Genomic DNA, 12,401 nt, shown 5'->3' with positions numbered 1-12,401 from the left:
GCAGATTTTCATGCAGAGCTCTGTGATTTTTAGTAAATAAGGGCCTCAGTGCATTTATGAGTAATTAACAATTTGGAATTGACGTTATGAGATTGTATTAACAGACCTGTATATTTTAAATGCAGCAGTCGGAATATCAGACTATTAGCTGCAGCTCTCTGTCCTGTCACTGCCCCATGCGCCCAGTTATCCAGAAATGGTTCAAGCTAACGCTGAGGCAATTGGGTCAAGAGGGAACCAAGGGGTTGATGATGTTTTCGGCTATGGGGAAGAAGCAGGGAGGCCATCTCGACTAAAAGGGGGGTTCTACCATTCTGTAGGATGTCAACCATGAGGCTAGTCCCACAGCCAGCCCAAGTGCGAGTCGCACAAGGCATGGGTGCAATGAACATGGAAATGTTTTAAGACAGAACTTCCAAAACACCTCAGCTTCACTTCGAAGCTGGAGAAACTCAAGACTCCTCAATAGAGTTCCAACTGCAGAAGGAGATAGATGAATATTGGAAGAAGTTATCCTTAAAGTATTAGACCAGTGTGAGATGGTGCAGAAGGTCAATATGAGTGAGCATTTACACTCTTAAAGAACATGTTGAAGTGGCATCAATACTGGAATCTTAATGTACTGAATGCATCCCCTGCTGAGTCTTGTCTTTGAATTCTGCTTCTTGTGGTTTTGTGGCTTTCTCTGTCAATGATGCACTTTATGTCCCAGAATCAGTAGCGGCTTCTCGTTGCCCAACTGCTCGTAGAGCAGTGAAAAGGGAAATAAAAATGTTATTATCATTTTATCTTTCGTTCCTGCAGGCGGGGGTAAGGCGGGGCTAAGGTGGAGATGGGCTGGTGGCTCAGGGAGGAGGAGTGGTTTGTGCACACTTGAGTGTGCATGGCTGTCTTGGCTCAGCCAAACAGTCATGCACACTTTACATATTCCCCAACAGGCTGTAATGCACAGCCCAGCGGGTAATATGCACAGGCTCCCTGTCCTCATCAGAGCACCAATCCACAGCGCTCGGGTCAAACACAATGCTGCATTGCAGCGTTGTGAATGGCGGAGGGGAGCTTGTGTGCCCGGGTGCTTCCTGCAGCTTCATCCGGCACCGGAGTCAAGAAGAGAAGGGAAGCGGACACGGAGGAGAGACGGCAGAAAAGTTAAGTGGGTTTTTATTTTATATTTTTCAACACCTCCCATCCCCTGCTCCTCGCCACCCCGTTCCCTACCAGCCGCCACTGACCAGAATACCAAGTAAACACTGACCTATGAACCAGATATACTATAATAGCCCACACAAGAAAGGTCACAAATTGCATACTGACTTTTTGCGACCACTTTTATATTTTGGGAACCGACCTATGTACTAATAGGTTGGTTCAAAAATAACAAATTAAAGGGGTTAGCAGAATATCCTGCCTAATTATTATCTATTAGGTAAGTCACATATTCCAACCCTTTTTGATTGACAACAATCACAGGGAAGGGAGTCTGCAAGAGAGAGCCAACCGCCATCCCTTTGGCTGTATTCTAAAACAGAAAACCTTTGATTGATGCAGCCTTAGTTTAAAGGAACTGAGGCTGCTTTTATATAAATATAAGGATTAAAAATAAAAGTTTTCAGTTTTGTAAACTTTAGCTAGAGCAGGCAGTTGACCCAGGGGCCACGATATACTCACCCAGAAGCTGCAACCCCAATTCACAAAGGAGAAGTTGATCCAAATGGGACTCCGCCCCTTTACAAATCATTTGCTACCCCAACCTTTGAGTTATGAGCAGTTTAACGGTTTGCAACCTGTATCACGCTCACCAATCATTGATCAGAATATTGTGTTTTTCCTCCTCACAAAAATTAGCAACAGTTGTCTGTGCGGGGAAAGTTTATAAAAAAAATTGAATCTGTGCACTACTTGTAACCCCCAATTCGGGCAGAAACTGCTTTATGCGGATGAATTTGGACAGCGTATTACACAGAATGAGGCACTATATCTACCAGAGACAGAAAGAAAGTTTACTATAAATATACAAGCAGCCAAGGTATAAATGTGAGTTTAAGGTGTCCCTCTGTTCTTTCATAGAATGAAGAAAGTCAATATGTCTGCTATGCGCTCTTCTATTCTCAAGGCGTTATGCAGATTGTTTTCACATCTATTTCAAAGGATACCAAGTTGTGAGAATGTAAGGTTTTTGATTTTTAAGTGTTATCCAGTGGGGCAGAGTGACATGGCGTGGTTACTACCTTTTCCCTGGGATAACTCTTGATCCCAGAGAGAAAATTCCATGAAATGGCTTTGCATGTTTTAGGAAAACTGGAAATGACCTGTTTTTTGTCCAATCAAGGTGGCCAAAATAACCAGCTGTCCACTTTACACCAGCGTTGGCCCTGCTTTCTTTCCTGCTTTTTTTAGTCTGCTCCAGATTTTCTCTTGCATAGCTTTGTAATTCAGAAACATTTGCTTACAGAAGAAGCTCATATTAAGCCAGCTTGGTAGGTTTTGTGGCTGGAGCAGTTTTGCTACCAAACCCCTGCAACAGCATCAGTTGAATTCCGCCATATTAAATAACCTTGCATTTTAAAAGGTGAGTGTTTGGGTAAAGTATGCAGTATTTGATGCACAGGAGCGCAAACCCTGTGCAAAAAACCATCGCTAATTTCCCTATCACACGTGACTTATGATTACTTTAGTCAACTGAAATCAAGAAATGCTGCTCAACTGTAAAAGGTTACTACATTTGACTTCTAACTTCCCAGTGCCTGCAGCCTGTCACACAGTGCTTAATTTGAGCTGGTGGTTTCCGGGGCTCAGCACCAGCAGTTAATCATCAGCACATGCACTCGTCATGAGCGTCAGTTAAGGACACATTTATGTATGGTCGGCATCCGAAGATTAAGTGATTTGCCCAAAATCATCCTTCATGCACTTTGCAGATGGGGCCTCCCCAGGGACCGAAGTGGGCGGTGGGCGGGATCGGCAGGGCATGGGGTGCCCCTACTTCTTAAATTCAATTGATTCCGTACCCCTACTTCTTTGTCTAAAATATGTGTCCCAGGACGGCAGAAATAGCCTACAGATACAGCTCGGCGTGTGGGCGCGGGTGAGCAGAGAAGGACTCCTGCTTTTCCTTCATCCCCAGAAAAGACCAGGACAGTGTCCACTTCTGCTTTGCTGCTGTCAGCTGCATTCCCTCTCTTTCTGTCTTGCTCCTCCTCACTTACTGAAAACCACAAGCCTCGGTTCTCACCCTCTCTTTCCTCTGCTCGTTTATTTGTTCCCCTGTAAAATGGATCCAAAAAACAAAAACACTTTTGCTGGAAAGGTAATCTTTTTCTCACATTTTTTTATTCCAAAGTGCAGCCTCTGGATGGAGAGAAATAAAAGGTTACAAATCTGCAAATTAAAAAAATAAAGCAAGATGAACTTGTCGCAAAGTGGCCAGATTGTTTTTCTTCTTCACACCTAAACACATTAGCGCCACTTTCCAGTTTGCCAGTGATGCGCTACTTTTGTTTTCTCGTCTTTCTTCGAGCAACATTGTTTTCCCCAGGTGGGGAAGTGCACCATTCCTGGGGGTGCTACAGTTCATGGCTGATGTGTTCAGGGATGTGGTCTTTTTAAACCATACTGCTCACGTTCTGTATGGATAGAAGCAGTGACATTAAAACGGGTCCCTTCCGGACCCTGTAGTCACCTCCTTAACTTTTCAGACAAAATCACTAATTGATTCATGAATAATGAGTATATAAAAGCATTAGGATAAACATGTTGTTCCTGCTTACACTGCACATGCTTTACTTAATTTTGCATTCCATTGAGTGTTTGCTTTTTCCAGGATATCATTTTCTTTTTAGGCAGCATATTGCTCTTGTCTAGTGCGTAATTTGAATTGAGTCACTTCCAGGTGTTTATACGGGGCACAATTGGGTTGTAGTTGAAGGCAGTGCGAGTTTCTCCCAGTGGCGCAGTATGGTGTTTGGTGGGGGGGTGGAGGATGTGGCACTATGGTCAGAGCTGCTGAATTTGGAACTGGGGAACCAGGTTGAGCCTTCATGACCAGTCCACCAGATCAATCTCCTGAGAGAGCTCATTCCCATACTTAGCCTTAGAAGGCCCGCAAGACTTTAGATGTCTAGGTGTCTTAGCACCAGCAGCTGGACCCTAACAGTGGCAAGTGTGGGTTAACCTTGAAGGCCTGTCTACCACAATCCATACTGAAGTTCACCTTCAGTCTTGTGGGCAGGCCTACGAAGTAGCACATCCTAGACCAACAGTAACCCTGTCACTGAGGTCACAGGACCTTTGAGCAGGGCGGCTCTAGGGCGGTGCGATCGCACTGGGCGCTGACTTGGGGTGGGGCCATCATGTTTGCAAGTATATTATGGTTTTAAATGCACTTGTTGCCTCCTTCCTGGGCTCCAGACATTTTCGGCAACAATAAAAATGCCATGATAACTCCGGTGATTAATGTTCTTCTAGAGAGAGGTCAGAGTTTGTCTAGTGGAAGTTTTGTCTCCTGGAAAGGTAGCGCAGAGGCTTAATGTGCCTGCTGCAAAGGACATGTAACATTCAGATCACAAAGTGCACACAATGTAAATAGGTTTGTGGGTTACTGCTTTTGTCAGAGAGATATTTTTGTTACTTGCAGTTTATAAATTAAAATCCTAACATAGAATAGTGAGCTATTAACTGTCATCTAAGAGCTGCATGCAAACTGCAAGGTATAAATTAGAGCATTATGTTTTTCCCCCCAGTCTCTGATTATCCTAATGTTGCAGAAATAGGGTTCATTTGGATAGAAATCAACTCTGGTTATTAAAGAGAACCCCCAACCATGGTATTGTGTTTTAAATTCTGAGTTTGTGTTTTTCCAGACCCATCTCTATTAAACTATACGGCGAACTAGTATGGTTGTCATGTGCCTCCTACACCTTGCAGTCTTTAGTCTTTTGTAACATTTTCTATACAGTGATTTACACAAGTGTAATTGATTGTCTCTAAGCAATGTGTTTAATGTAAAGTGCTCTGACACCCTATACTGGTATCAGTGGCTGTGTAAATCAAACTAAATGAATATGAGAGAGAGTGTGGTAATGGAGACTTGAGGGTCATTGTTAAAGGGTGGTAGTGAGGGAATCCGTGGCGGAGGTGGTCATTGGGGGGCACCAACAAACATTGTTGCCCTTGAGGCCAGTCTGCCTCACCCATTGGTACCTCCATTGGCCTTGTTTCAGCAGTAGTAGCTACAATTTACCAGGGATCGACAATGCAGGATTTGCATACACACCAAACTAAGGGGCATATGTACAAGCCCCTATCGCCACCACAACGTCACTTTTTCTGACGTTGTGGTGGCGATAGGGGCTTCCCCTTACAAGGCAGTGTAAAGCCACTTAATGTGGCTTAACGCTGCCTTGTAAATATGGCCTCCTTTCACGCAATGGTTAACGTGAAAGGGGTGGGCAGTGGGTGTTGCGGTGGGCGTTCCATCGCAACACCCATTCATTTTGACGCTGCCCCATATTTACAAGGGCAACGTGCATAGGAGGCAAAAACCTGGTCTTGGCGAAACGAGGAGAAATGCTTTATTTCTCCTCGTTTTTGTTTTTTCTGCACAGATGGAAAAAACAAAATGGCATGGGTTTTTTATGTACAGGAAGGTTTCCCCTTCCTGTACATGAAGAATCTGTAAAAAAAAATGCAATTTTGTGACTTTCATGTGTGCTGCATGAAGCAGCACACATAAAAGTGACAAAATGGCATTTTAGGATTGTTTATGAGCAGGAAGGGACACCTTCCTACACATAAACAATCCTCCCCTGCATGCAGACACCCTTGCACTATGGTGCAAGCGTGCTTGCATTGGCGCTACACTGTTAAGTGTAGCGCCAGCGCAGGGGGAAACGCAAGGTTGCACCATATCGTTGTAAATATGGTGCAGCCTTCCGTTTCTGAAGTGGCGGAGTGAGGTGTTAAGCCATGACGGCTAACCCCCTCACTCCGCCACTTCACTTGTACATATCCCCCTAAGTTTGCAAATTTCACAGTCTGTCTACTTTATGCACAAGCACTTTAAACGTGCTGCCTGCTTTGGGGCCATTGGAATTATGCAGCAATGGAGACCAAAATCATGCCACAGCGTTGAGTAAATTATGCAGGAAAAAAAAGGCTGCAGCGTAATGCAGTATATTTACTGATACTTTACTATTTTGGCATGTTTACACATGCTAACAGTCTCTGGGAAAATGTAGCCTTATTAGTACCAGTGTAACATACAAATGCAGCAGTGAGAGAGGTGATCACTCGACCTTTGCAAAGGGCCGTCCACTTTGCAACAAGTCACATTTTTTAGTAACTTTTGATCCGTTTCAGCTACAAACAAATAATTCGTTAAAATTGTCAGATTATGCAGCAGATGATGTATTATGTGTCAAATATGGCAGAGCCATAATTATATAGAAAACATTTGCAAACTAGGATATTTTGCCATTTATGTTTGAACTGCTATTATGGAAAAAAGGGAGGAGAAGTGCTGATGACAGAGACGACATGGCTCGTGACAAATAGCTTGTGCCTCCACTTTTAAGCATATGTGGGACATTCTGTGATTGAAACATATCCCACTTTGTGAATGTATTTTAATGTCAATAACTCATATAAAGCTTTAAATAATCATGTGTATCCATTGGTTGAATTAAATAACATAATAAGCTGTAACCGGTCAGTGAAATGTCAAACAAATACAAAAAATTGGGATGTTTTGCGCATCCTGGCCACACCTCTAACTCCGCCCACTGATCCAACCCTAAGGTTTTCCCGCCCTCTGATTCTCCACCCACAGTTCCCCTACTTTTTTCCCCCACTTCGACCACTGGGCCTCCCTCAAGTTTTCTTAGGCCACTGGAGGTATCTGAAATAGCAGCTGGAGCAAGGAAAGATGGAATAAGGTATCAGTGGCGGGGGCCATAGGAAGGATGGTTGCCGCGGAAACCCCTCCCCGACTGAGTGCCGCACTCATCAGGGGCAGTAAGAACTATTTGCATGCAATTACAATTACAGTTCTGAAAAGGCCCTGACTGGCCCATTCCTCAGTGCTGTCTCCTGTGTAACTCTCTGATTAATCCCCTAGACAGAGCGCATAATGTGAGCTCAGGCAGGGACGCGGCTATGCCTGATGAGCCACGCACGCCTTCCCTGAGGCCAAGATCTATGCATCTAGTTACAACAGTGTGTATGTATAGCGCCTGTGCCAACTACAGCCGGACTGCGCTATGGAACGAAGGCTCTGTGGCCCTGGCAGCACCTTACAGCCCCCAGAAGACAACAACCCCCCTGCGACTGGAAGTGTAGACAGCGGTGGGGGAGGGGCAGGAGTAAAAGGACAGCTTCTCTTTACAGTCCAACGTGCGCGTGCCTCAAAGATGTAAGATGCTTCCCAGCAGGGCACGCTCACCCTTTGAGGCCTGCGGCAGGACGAGCATCGGTAGGTATGTTTATATGTGCAGCATGTGTTCGCATACGTCATGTCCTGTCAATGTGTACACCTCCTCCCTCATCCCCAGACCCCATTACAAAGTGCTACTTACAGATCCGTAGAGTTTGCCTCTGTTGTTCATAGCCAGGAACTGACCGCTCTTGACGCCCAGTACGCTGACCACGCCCCTTTCCACCGGGGAGATTTCGAGCAGACCTAAGAATGAAAGCGACTCGGGATTAATATTGATTGATTGGAGTCCCACAGCCCACACTTCACGTTATTGTTTCTATACATCTCTTGCTGCCACAGTCCTCGTACTTCACAGCGCTATGAATAACACATACTGCTGTCCGACAGAGTGGTACTCATTTTATCCACCTCTGGAGGATGAAAGTTAGAGTCGAGTCTATTGGGAATCAACCACTGACTTGCTGCTTGAACATGTAGATTTTCAGCAGGTGCATTATTTGACCGAGCTACATTATTAGCTTGGATGTCAAACTAAATACCTTTTAGTCATATCTCACATGCCTCTGCTACGCATACCATCTCTGAGCTATGTTTGCTCATAGTCTTGGAGAATTACTGGAAATGTTCTAGAAGTAAACACCCGCGACTTCCGAAAATGTTCTGTCTCCTAATGCCAGTATCCCCACGTCACCAAAAAATTGTGTAATCCTGGGCAAATATATATTTTCGAATGATTCATTGTTGATGGCTGTCAAACTTTAAAGACCTACATTTCGGGACTAACAAAGTGGGGCAGAAAACAGGACCGGGCACAAGAATAAAAGGGACCCCAGGCCCCATTAATGGATTACATAACTGAAAAGTGGTCGACATTTGCAAATTGGGACACTTTTTAACTTGTAAAGAAAAGCTGTGTATGTGTTCTGCAAGGTATGGGAGGCTCCATGCCTGTGTGCTTGCTGTTGACAATGTTTGTGATAGTAGCAGAGAAACCAACTGCAACAAGAATTGATAATGCATCGGTTTCCCCTATGTTTCAAATAAAAAACGGTTTTCATCAATCATCGTCTGGGAAAAGGAAAGAGCGTTCTGACAACAGGAGTGTGGAGAGGATGTGGGGCAGTGGTCAGAGCTGCGGACTCGAGAGCTGGGGATCCTGGTTAGAGTCTTGGTGGGACTTGCAGCATCCTGTGATTCTATGATTCTATGCAAATCACGTGATCTCTTCCGGTGATATATTGTAATATAAATAAGCTGCAATAGTAAAAGGCAAGACTTTATGAAAATATAGTTCCACCAAAGCGGATGTTAACAGTATTTCGGTGGGGGGGGGGGGGGGGGGAGAATAATAGGAGTGCAGACTAGGAACAAGCATTGGTGAACAAAGGAAAAATGCTACAGTCAATAGAAATGGAGGAAAGGTAAGTGGCACACAGACACTAATTAGAAGCCAGGAATAAAGCCAGGAATGAAAAGAAGTGGGATGTAAGTCCCTTTTAAGTTTATATTTAAAGCAATAGATTTCTCAACCACACTGTATAGGCGACACCACAAAACTGGCCAAGTAGACCATAAAACAGTCCCACAAACAGTCAAAAAACAGACTCACACAATGACCTGTCGGCCGGCCCTTCGGGCACTGTCAGACGGCCTTGTAGGCCAGTCCGCCCCAGGGATGAACAGGAGAATGACATGGCATGTCTGCACGGACGAGAAACAAAATGGACCTTCCTGCGCTGATGACGCCGTGATTTATAGCTGGTGTCACCCAGAAACAGACATCTCTGAGTGACTGATAACCTCGAATATACTCCCTCTGCCTGCAGATGATCCCCTTATGTGCTTCATATAGAGCTCGCTGTGCCCTTCACATTACACAAGCTGATGTCTGCCCTCCCTCCCCCTCTCTCTCTCTCTCTCTCTCTCTCTTTTCTCTCCCCCCCCCCCCCCTTCTTTAAATGGGCAGGTACTGCCGGGTACTGAGTGCCTCCACTCCTCTCAGCACTGCTGCAATATATTTAATGGGAGAGAACCGACAATTCTCAGGAGTAATAAGGTACTCTAAATAGTGAGTACCTGCACTTTCACATTCCCATTTAAAGCACTGCACACACGCACAGCTTCTGGTGAGGTTTGATTGGGGGGCAACGTCCCAGGATGAAGGGCTGTAAGTGTGTGTGTGGTATGTGTAAGAAAGACGATTATTTTTTATGTAAATGCAGAATATTTAATGTTACATGACGTAACATGATGCCGCGTTAATATATACCACACAATGAAACACCGTGTCCTGATCATACCGTAGTTATAAAATATGATACAATAACACACTATAATGTAAGATAACATAAAATGTCAAAAGTATCAGACAATAACATGCGGCTACATAACATGCGGCTACATAACACTATAGTACAGCATGTCATGCCAGGGCAAGCATGTTATACCATCCGTATCATACCAGAAAACCCGCCCAGGTGATACAGCGCTCTTTAAATCTCCATAATATATCATAACATAACTTAGCATATTACGTAACATCTTTGCACAGTGTAGCATCAAATAGCAAAAAATTAAAACATGGCATGCAAAAAGGTACAGCCACATAAAATGACAGCACGGCACGTCGAAGCAGGACAAAATATGTCCCACAATGACTCATTGTAACCGTATAATAATGACATAGTTCTATAATAATAATGTAACCGTATCATGATGACATAGTTCTAAAATATCCGCTCATAACATGACGTAGCATAACATAAAATTACAACTTAACAGACCGTTACATAAAATATCAACCTATAACAATATAAAATATTAGGACATAACATAAAATACAAATATGCAATATCGATAAAATATAACCAGGTAAAGTTACAATAAAACTAAAGCACAACTTAGCATGCAAAGACAACCATGTCAAACATGACATATCGCATCATTCCATTCCTTATTGTTATCACACAATCTGACAAAATATCAAAGGTACGAAATACTGACCACTCGGTGAATGAGGATATACCATATCCTAATAGAATAAGAAAGCGTTGCATAGACGGCGACAGCCTGTAGCACACTGTATGGAACTTACCGTGAGCTGCGACGATTCCCGTAGAGCCGTCACACTCCCGGGGTTAGGGCGCGCGGGGTTAGGGCGCGCGGGGGGATGGGACAGCGCGTCCGAACACAGGTTTCAGAAGCTGCCCCTAAATGTCCGTGCCCCCAGATGTTCATCGCGCGCACACCTCAGTGCTCTCTGCATCCGAAATCACGCCATGGCCACCTGCATTCCTGGCGCGAGGCCCTGTGCGTTGCATTCTCGCGAGATCTGGGTCACCACCACTGCAAGGCCGTGTTTACTGGAGTGAGCGCCTGCTGCAGAGATTCATGTGTGACCTGCAGACCACGGTTCGACCAGTACTGTGCTATCCAAAGTACAGCGCCCTGAGATGTGTCCATTCTGTCCCATTGGAAGTAGAGTACACCTGAGGCATGCCAGTACTGTCCTATTGGAAGTAGAGCACTCCTGGGACATTCCTGCACTGTCCTATTACGAGCATAGCACTGCTGAGACGTGCCAGTACTGTCCTATTGGAAGTAGAGTACTGAGTCCTGGGACATGCCAATGCTACCTGCTGGGAGTATATCATTCATGTCGCGCACTATTACTACCCTAATGGGACTATAGCACTCCTGACACACACCATTACTACCCTGCTGGGCATATATCATTCATGACGCACACCATTACTACCCTGCTAGGAGTATAGCACTCCTGACACGCACCATTACTACCCAGCTGTGAGTATAGCATTCATGACACGCACCATTACTGCCCTGCTGGGCGTATATCATTCATGACGCACACCATTACTACCCTGCTGGGAGTATATCATTCATGACGCGCACCATTACTACCCTGCTGGGAGTATATCACTCATGACACACACCATTACTACCCTGCTGGGAGCATATCATTCATGACACGCACTATTACAACCCTAATGGGACTATAGCACTCCTGACACACATCATTACTACCCTGCTGGGCATATATCATTCATGACGCACACCATTACTACCCTGCTAGGAGTATAGCACTCCTGACATGCAACATTACTACCCAGCTATGAGTATAGCATTCATGACACGCACCATTACTGGCCTGCTGGGCGTATATCATTCATGACGCACACCATTACTACCCTGCTGGGAGTATATCATTCATGACGCGCACCATTACTACCCTGCTGAGAGTATATCATTCATGACACGCACCATTACTACCCTGCTGTGAGTATATAATTCATTATGCACACCATTACTACTCTGCTGGGAGTACAGCACTCCTGACACGCACCATTACTACCCTGCTGGGAGTACAGCACTCCTGACACGCACCATTACTACCCTGCTGGGAGTATATCATTCATGACGCGCACCATTACTACCCTGCTGTGAGTATAGAATTCATGACACGCACCATTACTGCCCTGCTGGGCGTATATCATTCATGACGCACACCATTACTACCCTGCTGGGAGTATAGCACTCTGACACGCACCATTACTACCCTGCTGGGAGTTTAGCACTCCTGACACGCACCATTACTACCCTGATGGGAGTATAGCACACCTGAGATGCACCATTACTACCCTGCTAGGAGTATAGCACTCCTGACACGCACCATTACTACCCTGCTGGGAGTACAGCACTCCTGAGATGCACCATTACTACCCTGCTAGGAGTATAGCACTCCTGACATGCACCATTACTACCCTGCTGGAAGTATAGCACTCCTGGCAAGCACCATTACTACGCTGCTGGGAGTATAGCACTCATGACACGCACCATTACTACCCTGCTGGGAGTATAGCACTCCTGACATGCACCATTACTACCCTGCTGGGAGTATAGCATTCATGACGCACACCATTACTACCCTGCTGAGAGTATAGCAATCATG

General features: G+C 45.0%; 1 protein-coding gene across 1 annotated transcript in view; it reads right to left on the bottom strand.

Moving 5' to 3' along the window:
• The window catches only part of FGF4 (fibroblast growth factor 4), a 55,789-nt gene that overhangs the window by 32,064 nt on the left and 11,324 nt on the right, over window positions 1-12,401 (bottom strand). Inside the window, exon 2 of the mRNA XM_085646297.1 lies at window positions 7,572-7,675. Within this exon, the coding sequence (XP_085502423.1) occupies window positions 7,572-7,675 (104 nt within the window). The remainder of the gene's footprint in view (window positions 1-7,571; window positions 7,676-12,401) is intronic.

The sequence above is a fragment of the Triturus cristatus genome, chromosome 3_1, assembly GCF_964204655.1.
Source record: "Triturus cristatus chromosome 3_1, aTriCri1.1, whole genome shotgun sequence".
In the NCBI taxonomy this organism is placed as follows: domain Eukaryota; kingdom Metazoa; phylum Chordata; class Amphibia; order Caudata; family Salamandridae; genus Triturus; species Triturus cristatus.
This window is presented reverse-complemented; position numbering and strand designations above follow the sequence as displayed.